The sequence below is a fragment of the Saccostrea echinata genome, unplaced genomic scaffold (genome assembly GCF_033153115.1).
Source record: "Saccostrea echinata isolate AGI-Se365-2 ecotype Australia unplaced genomic scaffold, CSIRO_AGI_Sech_v1 ptg000029l, whole genome shotgun sequence".
Taxonomy (NCBI): Eukaryota; Metazoa; Mollusca; class Bivalvia; order Ostreida; family Ostreidae; genus Saccostrea; species Saccostrea echinata.
Window position 1 is genome coordinate 29,575,392 of NW_026889778.1, and position 22,109 is coordinate 29,597,500.

Here is a 22,109-nt window from a genome sequence, read left to right on the forward strand (position 1 = left end):
TTCTTAAGTTTTCAAGTGCATTTTTCTTTAAGTTAACTTGAACTTGTCCAAATGACCTTGGGTCAAGATTAATGCTCACCTTCAGGTCAGAATAGTTGTGTGAAGTTTGAACTTTCAATTTTTCTACAAAGGGAAGTTTTGGAAAATTATTTTTGCAAGCTAAGTTCACTGGCAGAAAAAGTATAAAATGTCTTGTCCATTATTTTCTATTTGAGAAGAATTTAAAGTTCATACTTCAAACAAAGACTACTTATGACTAGATGTCATTTTCTTGCAATTTCAGGGTCATTTTTAGTTTTTGGAAAATGTAATTGTAAACTTTTTGTCCCCTGCTTTCACCGAAAGTGGGGAATATTAATTTGGGTCTGTCCGTCCATCCGTCTGTCCGTCCGTCGGTATTTCTGTCTGTCTGTAACACTTTCGTTTCCACGCGATATGTCAAGAACCCTTTGAGCTTTCGCAATGAAATTTTGCATAGCAACTCCCTATGGCCTAAAGAAGAACCCTATTGATTTTGAGGTCAAAAGGTCAAAGATCAAGGTCATAAATTCATAAATTCTGTCAGTTTTAACACTTTTGTTTCCATGCTGTATCTCGCGAATTCTTTGAGCTTTTGCAATGAAATTTTACACAACATCTCCCTGTGACCTAAGGAAGACCCCTATTGATTTTGAGGTCAAAAGGTCAAAGTTCAAGGTCATTAATTTATAAATTCCCTCTTTGTGTAACACTTTCGTTTCCGGGCGATATCTCAAGAAGCTTTTGAGCTTTTGAAATGAAATTTTATTCCATAACTCTGTATGGCCTCTCGAGCCCCTCTAAAAGTGTCCCGCCCCATTTTTTTTATTGTATTAAAAGTCGCTTGGCACTATTTTTAGCACAGGGGCATGTGGAGAGTTATTACGTATAATACAGGTTGTCGGCGGACTTTATATTCTAATTACATCTATTAGAACTGTTTAGTAAGGGCTAAATTAGACAATATGTATTGTGTAAAATTTTGACAATAACGAACGTGAATATAAACATTGTATGTGACCTTCTGTTTGCATTTAATCTATTGTATAATCAAGTGCCTCCGTGGTCTAGTGGTATGATGCTGGCTTAGCAAGCGAGAGACCCGGGTTCAAATCCCAAACAAACCTTTTTTTTTCTTTTTTTTCATTAACTAAATGATAGTATTCAACATGCGAAATGAAAAAGTTATGACGTCTGGTGTGTACAAACTCATAAAATCATTATTACAGTGTGATAAATATTCTATATAAAAAGAATCTTCTATACACATTTTAAAGAATAAGCAATCAAATCTTTATATCCATATTGGCATTTTTTATTTGCTTCAATATACATGTGTACATTTAATAATTCTACAAATCCAAGGGGGGGGGGGGGGGAGTCCGACCCCCACCCCCCCAGAATTGCGCATGCTCTTCTTTTTTCCCTGAACAGGGGACACAAATTCTCTGAATTAGTTCGTTTAAAAAATGCAGTAGGGGGATAATGTTGTGAGCCTGTTCAAGTACCTCTATTTTCTTTGATGTATATTTTACAAAAAAGTCACACTATGTGTTATAAAATGTATCAGATATTATGAATATATATAACAACTACACATAACAGGATGTAAGTGTCTGTAGAGTAACCAGGTTAACAGTGTAAATCTGATTTCAGGATAGAAGAAGTTGACTATCAGGCCACATGTATAGACTGGGGAAATCAGACAAGTGCTGCTCCTCTGGGATTTAGAATTGTATGTAATACTAATACAGCATTAAACTGTGTTTAGATTGTGTTCGTGAAAAAGCCAATATCAGTGTGCAAATGCCAATATGAAACCCTGTAGAATAAGTACACAGTACACTTGTTACTCTTAGATATGTATTTGAATCATTAATTTATATCTGTACGAGAATTATTAATTTGACAGACTGATTGATGATGATGATTTGTCTTTTCAGCCTTCCGTTACTTTACTATTTGAGTTTCTGACTTTTAACTGGTGGAGCAGTGTATGGACTTGGTAAGTATGCACCTTTTCTGAGGAATGTTGATGTCATTGTATCAGAGTTAATGAGTTACCTCCCTTTAAACATTTTTAAGAAAAAATCATTATACATTTTTCTCTAATTCTAAAAAAATTTTTACTCATTAAACAGTCATTAATCTTTATTTGTAATATGTATCATTATATTTATTTATATAAAATATATTTTGCCCTCAAATTATAGAAATTTTTGACTTAAAACAACTACTGGAAGTATATGTATAAAAACTTTTTTTCATGAAATTAATCTAAACTCATTTTTTTTCAGGGCTGTCGTTAATTTGAATGTATACAGGTAAATACAGTCTTTATTTTTCAGTATCAGATATGAGATGAGTCTTTTCACCTACACTATATCGATATTATGTCAATATACCAATATTTTGCATCTTTTTCCAGTTGGTTTAGCCCCCCACCCACCGTTGCAGCTTTTCAGAGTAAGTGTTCTTTTTTTAGCCGCTCAGACTTGTAGCTCAGGGGTGGGATTCATAAACATACTTAAGATTTGTGCTAAGTTTCACACTTAAGTATAAAATAAATTCTTAGCCAAGAAAAAGTTCTTAAGTCATATTCATATAAATTCTAAGTGCAATTCTTAGCTAAGTTTAATTCTGAGAAAATTATAGCACTTAAGTTAGGTCACCCTAGCAACGCATAAAATTTCCCGAACAAAAAGCGCACTCTTTTGTGATGGAGGTATTTAGTTCCATGTGTATTACATCACAACTGATACAACTTTGTCATCAACATTGCACAATACTGCATCTTACCAGTTGATAAACATCTCAAAGTCAAAACAAGTTTCTAGTTGGATGTAATAGCATGGTTTCTTACTGAAAGAGTAAAATGTCTTCGGTAAAGCATTATTTTTATTTTGATAAAGAAAACTTAAGTATTTCTTATCTACTTAAGACACCTCCTGAGGACACTTAACTTTAAGTCAATACTCAAGCACTAAATATGTTTATGAATTACACTTAAGTATTTCTACCAAATTTAAGTAATACTTAGGGGACTTAAGTATAAAATATAAAACTTAAGTGATTTTTTTAACTTAAGATTATACTAAGAAGTTTTATGAATCCCAGCCCAGGTCTGTGAAATATCAACCTTATTGTAGATATGGTATTTTTAGGGTTTCAAAATTTTTCTAGAGTTGGTAGAATTTGCAAAAATAGTATTTCTCAGTTTTTCAATCTTCAGTTTTTGAAAATTTTAATGAAATGGAATGTTAAGAATATAAATATTTCATATTTTTGAATGATACATTTACATAAAGATGCAGTTAAAGTATGTATGTGTTTTGACTGGGTTTTATGGAATTGTTGTGAGGGAATGGTAAGCAAGTTATTTTATTGGATTTTACAATAACAACAAAAACATTTAAAATGTGTGTTTCTGTTCAGATAAAACATACAGTATGTTCCAATTTACCTTGAGTTTTAAATAAAAAATATATTTTCAAATGACCTACATTTCAATTTCCATTTCAGTGGAACCAAAGAAGTACATTTGCAGCAAGAAAAGAGCTCAGTATTATTTTAACCCCAACTTCAAAGAAGATGTGGAAGGAATTGTCTACCCTTGTAATGAAAACTGCACAAGGTACAAGTTCTGACCCAATTCTCAGGAACTAATCTTTAAAGACGGATTTTTTTCCCATCACAAATCATGATGACAGGGTTCACCATTATTTATTGACATGTTCTTATTTAGATGCGACTCTTCTTTGATTGATTGTCTGTTTTATGTTACAGAGATTACGTGGCCAGACTGGTACCTAATAGTAATCTTCTGTTTGTGGTCATCAGTTCAGCCTGTCCTGATTGTTATGAATCTGCTAAATCTAAAGATCTTATACAGGAGCCTGTAGAAATGCAGACTGCAGGTCAGATATTGATCATTAGTAAAGATAATCGTCAGGTATTGGTCATTGGTAAAGATAATGGTTAGATATTGGTCATTAGTAAAGATAATGGTCAGATATTGGTCATTGGTAAAGATAATGGTCAGATATTGGTCATTAGTAAAGATAATGGTCAGATATTGGTCATTGGTAAAGATAATGGTCAGATATTGGTCATTAGTAAAGATAATGGTCAGATATTGGTCATTGGTAAAGATAATCGTCAGATATTGGTCATTGGTAAAGATAATTGTCAGATATTAGTAAAGATAATGGTCAGATATCGGTCATTTGTAAAGGTAATGGTCCAGTATTGGTCATTAGTAAAGATAATGGTCATCAGTAAAGATAATGGTCAGATTAGGTACAAGTGTGGTGGTAGCATTCATTGTCACATTTTTAACAGATTTTAAGGTGATTGCAGTTTGTTTACTGACATTTCAGATCAAGATATATGCAACCAGACAGCAAGATACAGAAACAATACTTCCAAGTGTTATGATTTTGATGACAGGGTAAGACTGATTAATTCCTGTAATTATCTATGTTGTTAGGCCTGAGTATCGCAAGCTACCTAACGATACGATACATATCACGATATGGTCATGCAATACAACATGTGTCATTATACAGCTGTCAACAATTGAATTAACCATTATCTTAGCATATTATTCTTTGCTAACCTCCAAAGTTATAGAAATCTTGATACCCGTGACCAAAGTTTAAAGATGGATTTATAGTTTTGACATTGTATTTTTTTTTTGTTACCTTTTTTTCAGCCATTTTAAAACATTAAAATTTGTTAGGTTGTATGTAGAAGTTTCAAACAAAACAATGAAAATTATCTTGTACTGTATCACGGTACGTATATGGCGATACAATACGCGTATCGTGAGCCCTTACGATCAATACGATCGATGTATTGCTGTATCGTTCACCTCTATAAGCAGTGCACTAAAAGTATTTGTTGGTATCATATTTATAGTTTACATCTCCCTGTTTCAGGAGACTAACCCAGGGTGTGGTGGACCACTGTCTACCCAGGTGTCTATCGTGTTGGTGGTGGTCGCCACTCTCCTAACCATTACACTCGCCAGATTATCATGAGGAATGGCCTGATAAAAGATATTCCCCAAAGATTACCATGAAGCTCTGTATGGTGGAATTCTCCCTGTGTAACTTACAGCTTTTGATACCCAGATTATTTGTACTGGACAAGTACAGTTCCTAATAAATATCTGTTCTATATGTGTCAGGAGACTAAGGAGAGTATGAGCAAGTATTTGATATACATGATTATTCATGTTTCACTATTTAATGTTGAAGTGAACATCATCGCAAAGTAAAAAAAAAAATGATTGCTCTCCTTTAAGAATCTGTGGATAAGGAAGAATATGAGTCCTTTTTAAGATTCTCTCTGATTCTGAATGAGTGAATTTTCTTTTTAATTGATGAATGGGTGAACAAATGTTCTGCCTTGATTTGAAATTTTTATGATGCATTGTTATGCCGAAAGAAGTTCCTTCTTCTATCCTCATGCTTGAAACTCTTTAAAAATATGGTACAGATTATACAACAATTATTGCTTTACATTTTGTGTGACAACATGAGGATATTTTTATTGATGTGCATAATATTTCCCCTTTTATATACCATGACAAGCTTTTTATGTCAGGAAAGTGAACCTCTGTACTTATATGTATTAACATTGTGCAATAATGCTCATGTGTTTCCTTGGGCGTGCGAAGAAATATGTAACATGATAATACTTACCTCTGACAGCGACCAAAGATACAGGAAATTTAAAAAACCTTCGCTATACTTTGCATAATTTGTGTGATTTTGTGCCAAATGTAACAAACTATATCCTGTTACAATGATTTGTAAGTATGTATTTGTACTTGTTGTTAATATTTTTATGCCATAATTTATTCTTATTCAGAAGTGTTGATCACCTTTATATGTAACTGACCTGTATTAGTTGTCTTTTGAACCAATGTTTTGCCCTATAAATCATGTTTTATAAGCATTACATGTATTATGATTTGGTGTAATTTTAACTCACCTGAGCCTAAAGGAACAACAGTGTTTCCCTTGGACCTCTATTTATTATCTACGCAGCTTTCAGTGTCACTCTTTCAATGTCTATTGTTTATATCATTGTCATTATTCCAATTAACATTCCCAGCTATATGTCCAAAACCTCCAGAGCTGGGTGTCAGTGCTGCATGTTTTGTTTTTAACAACTGTACAAGATTTTTCCAAGAGGTGTATGTAGTTGATTATCAGTGCAAGTATACATGTATGTAAAAGTTGTACAGTATTCATGTTATGAATGATAGAAATTCCCATTGTTATACATTTAAAATATCATTGAAGCTGTGGGAAATTGATGGGTTTTTGTTCTTGTTCAAAATTAGTTATAAAAAAAATACGGAACTTAAATGGATTGGGAATTTTCTCTTTTTTTCATTTCATATTGTATTTCATGATAATCATCTGCATTTACATATTTTGTCTGTTTATATATTATTCATTCATTGTTTTAATTTTTCTGGTGGTTGTTTACTACATATACATGTATTTGATATTTCTGTATGCAGGAAAGAGCATCATACTTTCTATAGATGGTTGTATATGAATCTCACCATATTTATATCTGCATGTCTTTACATTTGTAATTCCTTTTTTCCAATTCATTGTTTTTTTTTTGTCTCTGCACTTTTTTGTGAGCAACTAGGGATGTTTTATACTAGATCTCATTCTCACCATATTTCCTATTAAATTATAAAGAAAGTTTTTTGGGGTTTTTTGTTTTTCTTTTTTTTTTTTGAATTGTGAAATTGTGTAACCATATTTTTCAGTGAAGATTGTTTAAATTTAAATTTAATGGTAGCATTATGCTATGTTTTTAAAAGAAAAAATCATTGAAACCATACAGATTTTGAGTGCCTCCCACTGGTGTGATTCCAGTGTATTTTATATATTAAACAATCATGATCTTTAGAAAGTAATAAGGTAAGACAGTTCATGATCAAAACAGTAAGATTTCTAGGTTTAATGTAGAAAGGAAAATGTGGAATGTTTGCGGGATGACTTATTGATAAGCAATGAAAGACATGGGCATCTCCTTGTGACTCTGGTCATGTTGAGACCTCGGACACGGAATTGGTGCGACTTGTGAACCCAGAAGCTGTTCTTTGATTTCCTATAGCTTCATGCAGCTTCTCCATTAAAGAATTCTAGAAAAAAAAAATTGCATTAAAAAAAGTACGTTCTTTGATTAAAAAAATGAAACAAAATGTGAAACCATATGACTTACTTTGGTTGTCTCCAGGCCACACTGTATCGTTAGGACATCAATTATTTGATGATAACGATTAAACTGCACCAACACTATAGCATTCTTCAACCCATTTACTGCAGAAGGAAAAAAATGGGAGAAACTAAGGTTAAGGAAATATATAAGAGAGAGACTTAGCAATTTCTAAATAGCAAATAACTCGAGTTCAACCAAAAGCTCAATATCAATTGATTTATGAGGTTTTAAATCAACTAAAGCAGGTTTATAAAATTTAATGCATTTGAAAATGCATAATATTTCTTTTTTTTTTAAAGCTACATAAAATTCTCTGATCTGAAACATTAAAATTGAATTTCATTTTATTGTCACAATCTCATTCTTAAAATGGAAATGTATCCATAAGAAAAAATTGCCTTTATTTTCTTTGACAGCTTTTAAATCCCCACATTAAGGAGGTTGGATCCTGTCGTCAAAAGTAATGAGAATTTTTTATCAAATATATTTTTAGAATCTACACACGTAGCTTAATTAAAAATGAAAACAAAAAATGGGGGTCAATGCGCTTCTTTTGGCGCTACAGGGCATTTAGTTTGACCTTTTTGCACTGTAAATACATCTTACACATGATTCAATTTTTAAAGTTTTCCTTCCAATATTTTTTTATTCAAATAAATTATGGGAACAAACACAGTCTTATTTCATTTTGAATAGATACATTAAAATTTGTGACAACAAAACTTTTTAAAATTACTTCGCATGTTTAATTATTTGACCTTTTTGCACTCAAAAATATCATTTTTCTGGCATTGAAAATTTTAACAAGCAATAAAATCATTTGTAAGTAATGACATTTTACTGAATTTAAGTAGAATGGTTAAAAGTATCTTATATATTCAGAAAATAAAATAAAAAGTGAGGGCCTGTGATGTTAATTTTTAGATAACACTAAAATAGTGCTAATTTTAAGCAAAAGTTAGGGCTATTTTTTTTCTGTATTTTCGCAATATATTTGCTATATTTATTAAATATGATGATAAAATTCATGATAGTTTATTTAATATATAATTTAGGACCAGGATGAAACAGTTCACGGCACAGAGTAACTCTGTGTGCAGGCTGCATGGAAAAATGGGAATCCAAACTTAACATATTTCAAAAACTTTGAAAGAGAAAAAAATGATCATTTTCTTCTAAAAATCCATCCGCCACAAGATATAGTTCCTCTCTTAATGCTTTTGGTATGGAACTTAATCATGGAGTTTTAACTGAATATCGTTTAATTGGTATTGTAGAATCCAAAGTTATTGTAAGAACTAAAACATTATGCAGAATTTTTCAAATATAGGTTAAGACAAAAATCTGCTTAAAAGCTCAGGAGCGAACCTCGTTAATTACCTTTTTTATGTCCCAAATTAAGAAAGTTTGTAAGAAAATTTCTTTATTTTTCAAAATATACCAGTTAAAATCAACAATGAAGAATTTGATTTTGTCTGACAGTGTGTATGATGACTTCAATATATTTACCAGAAGCTTCTGATTGACTGACGTCATATAGACACAACCGATCAACAGCGATTGGTTGTCTGTACACGGTGTAAATCCTTTTCTCATTGGCTAATACCATCTGTGCCATCATGGCAGAACTGTCCAGGGAGTGTTTCTGGTGAAAAATACTTCGTTAAAATAAGTATTACAGCAGAGAGAACTCAGTTAATATTTTCAATACATTTAAGTTACCTTTCTATGGATTTTCTTTGGTTTTGTCAGCAACAAGACATCATCAAATACAAATAAATAAATGTCAGAACCTTTCCCATTTTCTAAAATGAAAGAAAAAAATCAAGCTACATTTGTGTAAAGTACTTTTTGCTTTTAATTCATTTTTTTTCTGGTTGTAATAGATATAACTATGTGTTTTCAGGAACACATTGCTGAATACAGCAATATTTAGGTTAAAATGAAACTTAGGTTCAAAGGTCAACGTCACAAAATCACTCTGTACTTAAGAATTTCTTAAAGAATTTTGGACAAGTAAAAATAACAATGTTAACTATCTCATGTATCTCACTCCTGCCTCTTATGGTTAAAAATGAAACCTTGTCACTCTGCTTTAGCAGGCAACACAAAAAGTACCGTTTAAAACAACATATCCTTCAAATAGTAATTGTCGGTCCTGGGTAGCCAGAAAGTTTTCACATGGTTGTTGGAGTAAACTGGACCTGAGAAACTGAGGGGGAAAAGCATTCAGTTTACAATGTTTATGATTGATACTGTGCAAGTTCCTCTAAAATTATGATTTCTCTCCATCAATATTTGTAGTAATAATTACAACAAAATACACCAAAAAACTTTAAAATACATTTCATAATTATTTTATTAATGAGTGTGCAATGGTAACAAACCTCTGGTATGAAGGCCCTGGGGGCTAACTCAGATACTGGAGGCCATATCAACTGCTTTTGTATCTCTTCCAGTCTTTCAAAATTTTTTGCCCACTTCATTTTATCTTCCATTTTCTCTGTAGTAAATAAAAAAATATGGCTTTATGGATCTTGAGACAGAATACCAAGCACAGCACAGAGCCACCACAGTACTACTGCTATTAGGAGCCCTAATACTCACGTAATGATGAGTTGACTTTCTCAATGAGATCAGCTAGAGCACTCTTTTCCTCCTCATCTGATGTGTACTTCTTCACATTTCCCAGAAGTAAGGGGAACTTTGTACAGTGTTGGAGTGGCGCCACCAATAGATCCGTCAGCTTCAGTCTGTTACATCTAGGATCCTGGCTGCACCACTATTGACAAACACACAGACATGTTACTACCACCCTGACTATTGTATATGTACTGTATATGTTACAGAAAACTGATATGTTACCTTCTCAAACTCTGCAAACTCTTCATTTTTGCGGAGTTGGTGTAAGTAGGGTAGAGCATTGGCGTAATTTAGACAGTACGTGTGATAGACCCCTCCATCCCGCGAGTGAGTGGTGAACTAAATGAAGTAATAATGAATATATCCTACACACTGCTATGACAATACCACAATACAATGTAAGTCAGACTGTGAAGTTACTTACTCTCTCAAAGGACCGGACTAATACGTCCGTGCTACCGAAACTAGTAGTGCTTATGTCCTTCAGAAGGGACGCGATGAAATCTTTACAAAACGTGTAACTCACCTGTAAAAATATCATTTGTTTGAGAAATCTGAAACCCACAAAGAATCTTAATATTCAAAATCAACAAAACACTATCAAACGATGAAGACATACGTAGCATAACTCGTCCAAGTTGCCAAGGAGATCCTGTGGTTCTGCAAACATTATGTAACCTTCTACTTGCAACTTTTTCAAAGGTTCCATGAAACACTAAAGGGAAACAAGATATGTTTGTGAAACAATGATGCCCCCGTATGGCAACTTATAGCAAAGGTTAAACTTTCTCAAATGCAAATCAAATATGTTGATACCCAAAGTAAGGTCTCGTCTCGAGAAATATACCTGTGAAATATGAAAGCCCTAGTAGCAACCATTGAATAGATATGGAAAAGGTTAAAGTTTTTCAAAAGTAAGTCAAACATCAAGGTTAAGGTTAAATGGTCAAAATTAATGGTGCCCAAGGAGAGGCCTTCTCTCAAGAAAGACACAGGTGAAATATGAAAGCCGTAGCACAAATCGTTCAAAAGTTATGGCCAAGGTAAAAGTTTTTCAAAAATAGGTCAAACTCCAAGGTCAAGGTCAAATTGTCAAAGTTGTTGGTATCCAAGGAAGGTCTTGTCACAAGGATTACATACGTGAAGTATGAAAGCTGTAGCACCAACCGTTCAAAAAATATGGCCAATGTTAAAGTTTTTCAAAAGTAGGTCAAACTCCAAGGTCAAAGGGTCAAAGTTTTTGGTATCCAAAGGAAGGTCTTGTTACAAAAATTACGTATGTGAAGTATGGAAGCCCTAGCACTAATCATTCAAAAGTTATTGCCAAAGTTAAAGTTTTCCAAAAGTAGGTCAAACTCCAAGGTCAAGATTCAAATGGTCAAAGTTGTTGGTATCCAAAGGAAGGTCTTGTCACAAGGATTACATTTATGAAGTATGAAAGCCCTAGCACAAACCATTCAAAAGTTATGGCCAATGTTAAAGTTTTTGCAAAACTGGGTCAAACTCCAAAGTCAAGGTCAAAGAGTCAAAGTTGTTTGTATCCAGATGAAGGTCTTTTCAAAAGTCTTATATATGAGAAATATGAAAGCCCTAGCACCAGCCATTCAAAAGTTATGGTTTACGTTTACCAAAAGTAGGTCAAACTCCAAGGTCAAAGGGTCAAAGTAATTGGTATCAAAAGGAAGGTCTTGTCACAAGGATTACATATGTGAAGTATGAAAGCCCTAGCACCAACCGTTCAAAAGTTATGGCCAATGTTAAAGTTTTTTGCAAAACTGGGTCAACCTCCAAGGTCAAGGTCAAAGGATCAAAGTTGTTGGTATCCAAAAGAAGGTCTTGTCACAATAATTACATATGTGAATTACAAAAGCTCTAGCACTAACTGTTCAAAAGTTATGGTCAATGTTAAAGTTTGGTAAACTTTTGCAAAACTGGGTCAAACTCCAAGGTCAAGGTCAAAAGGTCAAATATGGTGGTACCCAAAGAAAGGAGGTCTTGTCACAAGGAATACACATGTGAAATATGAAAGCCATAGCTCAAACCAATCAAAAGTTATGGGCAATGTTAAAGTTTTTGCGGACAAACAGACAAACAGACAGACAGACGGACGGACAGGGCAAAAACTATATACCCCCAAATCTTCGATACAGGGGCATAAAAATGACCATGGATTGAGTGTGCTCAAGTTTACAACTTCATAAGAATACAATATATGTAAGAATACTTGCATGCTTTAACACCATCAAATGATCTATAAGATAAACGCATTCTGCCTTGAAAAGTTCCCAGACCGCCTCACGACGTTTCAGTTCTTCTTCAGGTAGAGCGATGTTTGTAGGTGACTTGTCTGAACTCGCAATCAGGTCCGTCCAATGTAAGGACTGTCAATTGATAGAAATCTTAAAGATTAAAAAAAGGACATTGAGGGAACCAACATTTGGAACTTTCAGGATGAAGATATTTTTCACCTTGTAAATAGATAAGTGGTTGTCTTTGAATTCTGTAGGTTTCATTTTACGCAGTAAGTCCTCTAAGGAAGTTAGGGATTCCTTACTTCGAGCTCTCATCTGCAAGACATGAGCCAAAATGCTCAAATTAGTCACCATAATGTCTTTTGCGAATACTTAGTATTAATGTATTTCTACGTAAAACTTTGTTACCCAAATCTGGCCCCATTGTATAGACCTTGGGACAGGCATTGAATAAACTTGAGTCTGCATTACATAGGGATGCTACTGGTACATCAGTAATGAACTGTTGCCTTGGGTCATTTAAAGGAGTTATATATTCTTTTGTAAAACTTGGATCTCATTATAGCCCCAAGGGAAATGATTTGAGCGAAAAAATATATATACCCGAGTACCCCGAAAGTGTCGTAACAGAAATGACGTATAATGAAGGGAGAGTTATTATTGCCAATATCTTAGTAATGAAAGATAGGTTCAATTCAATTGTACCTATCTTTAAATCAATTATACCTATCTTCAATTCATTGCATTTGTACCTATCTTCAAATCAGTTGTACCTATCTTCAAATGAATTAAAGATAGGTATAATTGAATTATACCTATCTCTAATTCATTTGAAGATAGGTACAATTGATTTAAAGATAGGTACAATTCATTTGAAGATAGGTACAATTCATTTGAAGATAGGTACAATTATTTAAAGATAGGTTCAAATATTTGAATATATGTTAATTTGGCGTTCCATAGAAATAAGTGTAAAATTACTCGCTTTTATTCTAATGGTGGTGAAATCCATGAAAAATATCTTGATCAACCGTCAATTCGCGAATTGTTGTTCTCGCGATTTTACGTTAAAGAGCCATTTCACGATAATAAATACTCGCAAAAAATAAGGAACCTACAGTATTTGTGGCCCGGGTTCCTTCAGAAGATGCTTTTAAATATATTTCTTGTATATTCCAAGGAATAACCGCTAGTGGAGGCATTGTAAAGTTTACAATTTTCAGTAAAGTTTACAATTTTCAATAACACTTATATCAAGCCTATTTGTAAATAATATGACTTACTTTTTTAATTAAATTAAATGACGATTTCCCTTTTCGGTGGTCTGAAATTGTGGAAAAAAAGACTAGCCAGAGCATTTCTCCTCTGAAACAGCACTACTCAATATCCAAAATTCTAAAATGATACCTTCTATCATAGCTGAATATATAGTCAGGTAAATATTCTATTACTACATACATAATTCGCGGAATCGTGTGCACTGGCGACAGGGAAACACACGAGACTTACCTGAAAAGTCTGCTATTGTGTTTCTCTTCATCAGTAGATTGTTCTGATCGTACAAGAGAAAGTCACTAGGAATAACGCTGACATCGAACGAACCGCGGGGACCCAAACGATCGGACACATCACTGCAAGAGAAAAATGAAGCAACTTATCATACAATTATGAACACAAGTTGAAATTAAAACACGTCATTGGGAATCAATCTGTTAAAGAAATGCACTTCTTTGAGGACTAGTTTGAGATTTATTGTAAAACTTTTATGATCAATATTTCTTCCATATTACGTAGCTTGTCATAAAGCAAAATTACGAAAGCCCATTGAGCTCATTTTCCTAGGTAAAAAATATATTTTTCGCGTTATAACGCGTAACTTTCGCGAATAAACGCGTAACTTTCGCGTTATAACGCATAACTTTTGCGAATAAACGCGTTACTTTCGCGTTATAACGCGTAACTTTTGCGTTATAACGCGAAACTTTCGCGAATAAACGCGTAACTTTCGCAAATAAACCCAAACTTTCGCGTTATAACGCGAAATTATACATTTATAGTCATGTTACTCAGGAACCTGTGATCTTGACTGACAGATAAAAAACATGAACGGAGAGGGGGACTTCTATGAATTTATAAATGACATTTCTTCAGAAAATGTAAAAGAGAATTGATGCGAGAAATGGATAGATTAGTGTTGATTTTGCATTTAATCTCAAAACCCTTCTAATTATTTAAATGAATATTCCTTTAAAGATTTTCTTGTTTTTCACTTGTTGAATCCAAGAAATTCTGTAGACTAATTTTTTTTCTCAGGAAGATCTCCACTCGTTGCTTTCTTTGAATAAATTGTCAATATTTTCGTAAATAATGGTATGACCAAGTGGTGCAACCTTAAAATACAATGTTGTATTTCTACAGTGAGTCTATCGGAGATGAAATATTTGACACAAATATTTGTCATCCAATTTTCACATTAGGTTACTCATGTGATGTGACACTATTGTTCCGTGAAATATACAAATATACCTCATTGTTGTCAATTTTCTGAGATCTTTTATTTCCAATTCTATAGAGAGTGTTCAATCTAATTAAAATTAGACTTGTATTTTCGCTCCTCTACTATACGCTTCAACACTTGTATTGAACAGCATTGAGAAAGACAAAATGTGACGGCAAAAAAGAGTTAAAAAGAGGAGAGACACATTCAATGGCGAGAAAACATAAAATTTCAGCTCGTGATAATCCAAGTTCAAAATAGTCTTTCGTTTTTCATTGTAATGAATAAACTAGATCATTAAATAGTAAAACAAACTGTAGACTTATGCAAATGTCTCTGTTTTACAGGGAAAGTTTCGCGTTATAACCAAAAGTTTCGCGTTTATTCGCGAAAATTACGCGTTATAACACGAAAATTACGCGTTATAACGCGAAAGTTTCGCGAAAATTACGCGTTTATTCGCGAAAGTTACGCGTTATTACGCGAAAAATTCGCGTTTATTCGCGAAAGTTACGCGTTATAACGCGAAAATTACGCGTTTATTCGCGAAAGTTTCGCGTTATAACGCGAAAAATATTTTTTTTTTTTACCTACGAAAATGAGCTCAATGGGCTTTCATACAAAATAGATCGGCAAGGCATCATCTGTGAAAATATCACTTGTGTTTAAATCAAAGTCACGTGGATATGTTCCATTTTCTTGTCCAAGTAACAGAAATGATCAATTTGCCACACAACTGTTTTACAACTTTTATTGGCCGCTCAGTGTTAACTGCAGCTGCGGCACTTTTAGGATAGCTTCGAAAACAACTTCATGAATTTTTTATTCTAATTTTAATTACAAGGCCTAAATCTCTCCCGAAAGAAAAACTCGTTTATATATACTGCATTCAATTCATGGACGGCGTGGTATGGACAACAATGTAAAATTATATATCATTCTGGAGGGGAGGCGGGGGGGGGGGGGGGGGGGCTTGCATACTGAAGTGCAAAACAAAATATTTGTTGTATTACCTTAGTCCGTCCGCTTCGTCGTCAGAAGAACATGGCGATGACACAGGAGATATATTACTGGGCGATACATCTCCAATGTTCTGTTTGAAATGACATAAAAGTTCTTGTCTTTACTTGCTATAACACTGATGCAGATGATTAGTACTCATGGTTTTAGTGCTTTATAAGATTTTTCGGTCAGATTTACCTTTGTATCAATGACGGCCGCCCGTCTGCCACGTCTGACGTTAGAGGGAGAAGGTTCATGATCGTCTGAAGCGTTCATACTATCTGACTCGAGCTACAAATTATAATTTTGTTAGCATACATAGTACACTTATGATTTCCTTTTGCAAATAAACATTGACAGGCTTAGGAGAAGAGGGAAACACTACCCTCTCCTACAATTATATATAATACACTATTAATAGGGGAGAAACTCAGACAAGTGGTTTAACAACAGTGCATCTTGAAGGAACTTTTAAATTATGCATGTACAGCAGATCATCATATACAACAAAAAACCATACAGATCACATTTCTTTTTGTTCTCGTATTCATTAGATGTTATGTAAACACCCCCTCCTTTTTTAAAGCCAACTGAAAGTCCTGAAACCCGACATATATTATCCGCTTTTGTTAATTGTAATCACTGATTAGCTTATTTAAAATCAAACAATTTGTTATATTTACCATAAGGTTTTCTTGACACATCAACTGCTAAAAGAATTTTCACCTACCTTCTTAGTTGGTGAAACTCTCCTCTCCCCAAATGTATCTAAAATGAGTAGGTTTATATAATATTTTTTTAATATGACTTCTTTAGACAATACAAAGCTTGAAAGGAAAAGAGTATGGGATACATCTTTGGTTACCTTGCTGATGGTCTGAGTCTGAGTCAAAGAGGAACTCCGCTCGGTCGTTGATTGTGATGGGTGACACCCGAGGGGATCGGAGGGCGTGACTAGGAGAGCTGACCACACCCAGCGCCTCTATACATCTACAAGTAAGATCCGTCGCTGATAGTACGATTTATATGTCCGTCGTAAATAGCTTCCCTGCACTAATCGTGGCTTTTAATGGTTTAAAGAATGTGCTTCCTTAATTCATCAAGGAAAATATATACTACCTGTACATGTATCTATGTGCATTTGTTAAGAGCTATGAATGCTTATTTAAGAAAAAAAAATAAAGAAATGATAACTGCAGTGTTCAAAAGTTTAAGCCTAGGCGTGTTTTAACTTGAAGAGCTGGGTTCACGTTATGCACATAATGGCCCTGTCAATATGCCATAATTAATAAAATGTTACATTATATCCATTTCAAACATTATTAAAAAGTAGTAAGTTATCTGGCAATATCAACTCTCAATTAAGACGCTTAAAAGCCAATTTTAATCTAATAATGGACATGCGCAATATACTAGTATGCCTCCCCCTTTCATACACACAGATCTCCAGTTAAGATGTTCGGGAAAGTTTTCTGTCCTTTGTTTTTCCCCCTTTTAAATGAACTAGTTAGTTATTTCCGTACACCAACAGTTTTACAAGTGTCTGTTTTGGAATGTTTCCATAAAACATAAGCTAGGAAACTACCTAGAAATTAACAACATTTGCCTGTCAACATAAAACAATTATTTAATTACAATAACATTCGGAGAATATATAAGCTTCAATAAATATATTTTCAATAACACAGTCACAGAATAATGAATGGTCTACAGTAGTGCCACTCAGGGAATATTCTTTTTTTTTCTTCCATATTACAGAGCTTTACTTCTGTTTTTTTTTTTTTTTTTTTTTTTTTTTTTTTTTTTTTTTTTACCTTTCTTTGTTATAAGCTGTTGATGTATGTGGCATTATATTATCGACAATTTCTAGCTGTGGACCCTCCGTATCTTCTTTATACGCTGTTGTCCTTGGAAAGTCGGTGGTTTTGGGACGGATCTGAGGATAAGATGGAATTTCTAATCGAGTTAGAGAAGATGTCCGGTTTCTAAAAAGGAAAGAATTCCAAGCTGGGGAATCTTCATTGCAATTACTTGATAATTTCCTTCTAAACTCATCGTGGCCTTCAATACAACACTGCACCGATATGTCTCTCTGCCACGGAAACCTATGTTCAGAACTTTCACCAACAATGTCAAAATCTTCATACGACATCGCTGGATTGGAATAACCAAACTTTCGTTGACTGGGGGTATGTGAATCATCCAAAGCTAATTCCCTATTATAAGTACAAGAACATTGAAATGTCAAAGCAGCGTCGTTTTCGTCACATTCGGACATAGAAGATAAAAATGTCTGGGAGCCACCGGAAGGTGGTGCCAGCAGGGAAGCAGAAGAGCGCCGTTTTGCGCCCACTTCCTTTCTGTGTCGTGATGGTGACTTGGCTACCAGATGGACTATGTCAGTGATGTGTGTTGGCAGGGAGCGTCGCTTTGTCCTCTTTTTTGGAAATGTTGTTACGTCAGAAGGTACGAATGTGGATCTCGCTCTGTATTGACGACTGTAAGTCAGACCCTTATCTGAAATGTATTAAATTTGAGATACTGTAAAAATAGCTCTATTTCCTTTTATCATTATTTTATTTGATCTATTACCGTATTCAAGGTCAACAAAAATACTACCTGGCCAATTTTTGTTCTGTTTCAGTGAACAATAAGAATATTGCTCTGGGAAGTAAATGTATTTGTTTAACACTGTTCATGTGATGCACTTAATAAAAACATGTTTATTTTGTGATTTTTAAGATAACATTTTCTCAACAAAAGTAGATTAGGTTCTTCTTTCAATATAAGTCCGGCAGTTTTCCCACATCAATGTAATACGTGGATTATACATGTATCTATCCTTTTGGTCCTATACACATTCACTGAAATTTGAATACAGAGTCCAATTATATATCAACCCCCATATATAGCAGATTTTGATATAACGAATTGTATAAAATATTCGGGTATCAAAACAAGTACAGAAAGAATATAAATGACATTTGAAAATGAAACCATTTCGAACTTACCTCTCGAGTCGTAAGAAATAAAAAAGAAACGAGTTTCTGAATCGTTCCTCGTTACATAATGTCAGGCATACTGAGATCGGCGCAGTTGTAACAGCAATATATCTTTTTTTCAATGACAAAGTCAACAGAATTTGATACCAGCTTCAGTTCTCTATCTGCCTTGTCATTTTAGTATCAAATACATTTTTATGGTCGTTAAATTATTTTTGACAGGAATATCTTTTTAACCATCACAGTTCGTGTTTCTTTTATGACCTTGTCGAAAATGTGCATATATTTTGTCAGATTTTTAGTTCCAGACTTTTAAAAATGCGGTGACAAGAATGTCTTTGTATTTGGCAGTCAACACTGACCTTGGTATCAGACTGGTGAAATGGTTAATCATAAAAATCTGCCAGTATCTGTAACGCTATGCTGAATCCACTATTGTTTTACAAATAAAGAATATCTTCCTTGCTGATTGACGTTGAATTGAAGGCAGTACTATAGTATGTTATTCTTCATTATGTCTCCATCAACAGTAGCAGACACGATAGAAATGTCATGTTTTTCTGTCTATCTGTCTGTCTGTCACAAAAAAATTGTATTCGGCTCATAACTTTTAATTGACTAATCAATAATGAATTCATATGAACTAGCGTGAAACTTTAGAATGTTGTTGCCCATGATATATAAAAGTGTGTTATGATCTTTTAAAACTCAAAGTTATTTCATTAAAGGCAGGGTCACTGGACAATAAGATCTTTCCTGGGTTGTAAGTTATTGAACCTTCGATTGCAGTGAGCTTGAGTAAATTGTTGATAGTCATAGTCTTGACTCAAGGTCAAATCTTCAAGGTGGACAATGAGATAAATATTGTCTGGACCGTAACTTTGGAACCCTTGTAATGGAATGAATTCAAATTTCTGGATGTTGTTACTGAAGATATAAAGGTACATACGAGGGTTGTTCGGAAAGTTCGTGGACTATGCCAATCTTCTTTATACTATCTTCAAGAAATTTAATGGAATTCATGTTATTTAATTTTAAAATCAAGACGTTTTGTAACCACGGAACAAACTCAACAACACTGTAACGTCAAAAACATACCGACACGAAGTTCTCAATAATACTATCCCTATACATTTCACACAGTATTGCCCAATACCATTGCACTAGCTCATTTAAAACTTTTATCTATCACTTGAAATCTATTTGGCTAACAATTGTCCCAGTGGCATTATTTTGTTTGTCAATGTTATATTTTTTTCACTGCATAAATGTGCCTTCACAAGATCAGCATCTGTGAAGCACCAAACTCTTAGCATGACGTTACTAACTTTTCACTGTTTTTGATAAGATTTTTACAGATAATCCGTTTTCTCAGACATCACCATCGTCTAAGCAGAGTAGTTTACCATTCAAATACCGCTTGTACCATGTACACACACATGCATGGCTCGCTTTTGACATATTTCCCCACTTCCTCTGGTATTTTCAGATTTTTTTCTGGAGTTTTCCAGAGTAAAATACAAAATTGTATGGTTAATTGCTGCTCCGTGACGTTCTACGACGCCATCTTTTTTGCCTTTTTCAATGTGGACTACCTATCCTTTGAAACTGATTTCTTTTCAAAGTTGTAAATCGTTTATGCATAATGCTACGAAAAACAAGGCGATCATTGTCGCTTAAATTAGAAAAGATGCTTTCAAGATTGGGGGAACATATTGTACAGCTCATGTAACAACAATGAGGAGGATTTTTTTTATCTGGCACGATTAAGAGCCATTGCGGCCTTGCCGATGACAAGGCCGACTCAAGAATTTTAAATCGAGAAAAAAGGCTTAGAAAATCAATAAAAACAAAACACGTAATTATGAATTTGCAAAGTTTAATAAAATAGTTTAGAACTTCTTTTCCCAAGATATTTTCAAAGTGTTAACTTGTATATTATAACTTTTTGAAGGTATGCTTAATATTAAACATAATAAGGAAAACATAGGAAGATACACAAAGAAAAAAATCTAAAAAGGTATAATGGGAAATGCTCGGCTCGAACTCATCACTTTTACGTTCCAAACCACTGCGCCACGAGATCAATGATGTCGAGAGAATAAATTTAAGACAGATTGTAAAATCTTAAATTAACACGAGAAGGAAAATTGAATGTATATTTTAAATTTTTCCATCATTTTCAATAATGAAGACCACCTTAAACCAAAATTATCTAAATGTAATGAAGTGCAGTCATACCCAAATAAAATTATTCAAATGTTTAAAAAAAAAAATCTGGTTTAGGGTGGTCTTTGTCAACAGTTTGTCATCGTTTAGGTAGATTCCTCAATATTTACTACATGTATATACTCCATACAAACTCGATGATTTTTCATAATTATCATATACGTGAACTATTAAATTTATACATATCATTATTGTTTAATTTTAGATTACACATGTATAAACTAAGATTGTATGGTAAACTTCTGGTAAAAAAAAAAAAAAAACCAAGAGGCCCAGGGGCCACATCGCTCACCTGAGCACTATGGCTAGAAAAAAGTAGAAATCAGTTCAGTCTTGAAAGGTTGAAAAGTTTAAATATAAAAGTGGGGGGGGGTCATGAATTGAACAAATTTGAATCTACATTATTTGAGGATGCTTCCATTTAAATATGACCAATCATGGCTTTGCTGTTCTTGAGTAGAAGATTTTTAAAGATTTAACCTATGTATTCCTATGTAAAACTTTGATCACCCATTGTGGCCCCACCCGACCCCCAGGGGTCATGAACAAACTTGAATGTACACTATCTAAGAATGCTTCCATGTGAATATGAATATGCATATCATGGCTTTGCTGTTCTTAAGAAATAGCTTTTTTTAAAAAGATTTTTCCTATATATTCCTATGTAAAACTTTGATCACCCATTGTGGCCCCACCCGACCCCCGGGGGTCATGATTTGAACAAATTTGAATCTACACTATCTGAGGATGCTTCCATGTAAATATGACCAATCATGGCTTTGCTGTTCTTGAGAAGAAGATTTTTAAAGATTTTTCCTATATATTCCTATGTAAAACTTTGATCGCCCATTGTGGCCCCACCCGACCCCCGGGGGTCACGATTTGAACAAATTTGAATCTACACTATCTGAGGATGCTACCACATAAATATGACCAAGCATGGCTTTGCTCTTCTTGAGAAGAAGATTTTTAAAGATTTTTCCTATATATTCCTATGTAAAACTTTGATCGCCCATTGTGGCCCCACCCGACCCCCAGGGGTCATGAGTTGAGCAAATTTAAATGTACACTATCTGAGGATGCTTCCATGTAAATATGACCAATCATGGCTTTGCTGTTCTTGAGAAGAAGATTTTTAAAGATTTTTCCTATATATTCCTATGCAAAATTTTGACTGCCCATTGTGGCCCCACCCTACCCCTGGGGGTCATG

General features: G+C 33.9%; 2 protein-coding genes across 4 annotated transcripts in view; one reads left to right on the forward strand and one right to left on the reverse strand.

Annotated features, from left to right (window-relative positions):
- Positions 1-6,752, forward strand: part of LOC133195783 (voltage-dependent calcium channel subunit alpha-2/delta-2-like) — a 54,543-nt gene extending 47,791 nt beyond the window's left edge. For all 3 annotated transcript variants that reach the window (XM_061331721.1, XM_061331722.1, XM_061331723.1), the window contains 8 exons: positions 1,675-1,753; positions 1,962-2,023; positions 2,316-2,342; positions 2,447-2,484; positions 3,541-3,652; positions 3,805-3,935; positions 4,398-4,468; positions 4,959-6,752. In XM_061331721.1, coding sequence (XP_061187705.1) covers positions 1,675-1,753; positions 1,962-2,023; positions 2,316-2,342; positions 2,447-2,484; positions 3,541-3,652; positions 3,805-3,935; positions 4,398-4,468; positions 4,959-5,060 — 622 coding nt within the window. In that variant the 3' untranslated portion in view covers positions 5,061-6,752. The remainder of the gene's footprint in view (positions 1-1,674; positions 1,754-1,961; positions 2,024-2,315; positions 2,343-2,446; positions 2,485-3,540; positions 3,653-3,804; positions 3,936-4,397; positions 4,469-4,958) is intronic.
- Positions 6,753-6,895: 143 nt separating this feature from the next.
- The window catches only part of LOC133195200 (pleckstrin homology domain-containing family G member 7-like), an 18,786-nt gene continuing 3,572 nt past the window's right edge, over positions 6,896-22,109 (reverse strand). The window contains exons 3-21 of the mRNA XM_061331057.1: positions 17,481-18,195; positions 16,532-16,656; positions 16,397-16,434; positions 15,865-15,957; positions 15,678-15,757; positions 13,677-13,798; positions 13,451-13,491; positions 12,384-12,482; positions 12,144-12,296; positions 10,535-10,630; positions 10,340-10,441; positions 10,138-10,254; positions 9,880-10,054; positions 9,660-9,775; positions 9,391-9,484; positions 8,995-9,077; positions 8,782-8,917; positions 7,276-7,373; positions 6,896-7,195 (exon numbers count right to left, since the gene is read on the reverse strand). Coding sequence (XP_061187041.1) covers positions 7,097-7,195; positions 7,276-7,373; positions 8,782-8,917; positions 8,995-9,077; positions 9,391-9,484; positions 9,660-9,775; positions 9,880-10,054; positions 10,138-10,254; positions 10,340-10,441; positions 10,535-10,630; positions 12,144-12,296; positions 12,384-12,482; positions 13,451-13,491; positions 13,677-13,798; positions 15,678-15,757; positions 15,865-15,957; positions 16,397-16,434; positions 16,532-16,656; positions 17,481-18,195 — 2,582 coding nt within the window. The 3' untranslated portion in view covers positions 6,896-7,096. The remainder of the gene's footprint in view (positions 7,196-7,275; positions 7,374-8,781; positions 8,918-8,994; positions 9,078-9,390; positions 9,485-9,659; positions 9,776-9,879; positions 10,055-10,137; positions 10,255-10,339; positions 10,442-10,534; positions 10,631-12,143; positions 12,297-12,383; positions 12,483-13,450; positions 13,492-13,676; positions 13,799-15,677; positions 15,758-15,864; positions 15,958-16,396; positions 16,435-16,531; positions 16,657-17,480; positions 18,196-22,109) is intronic.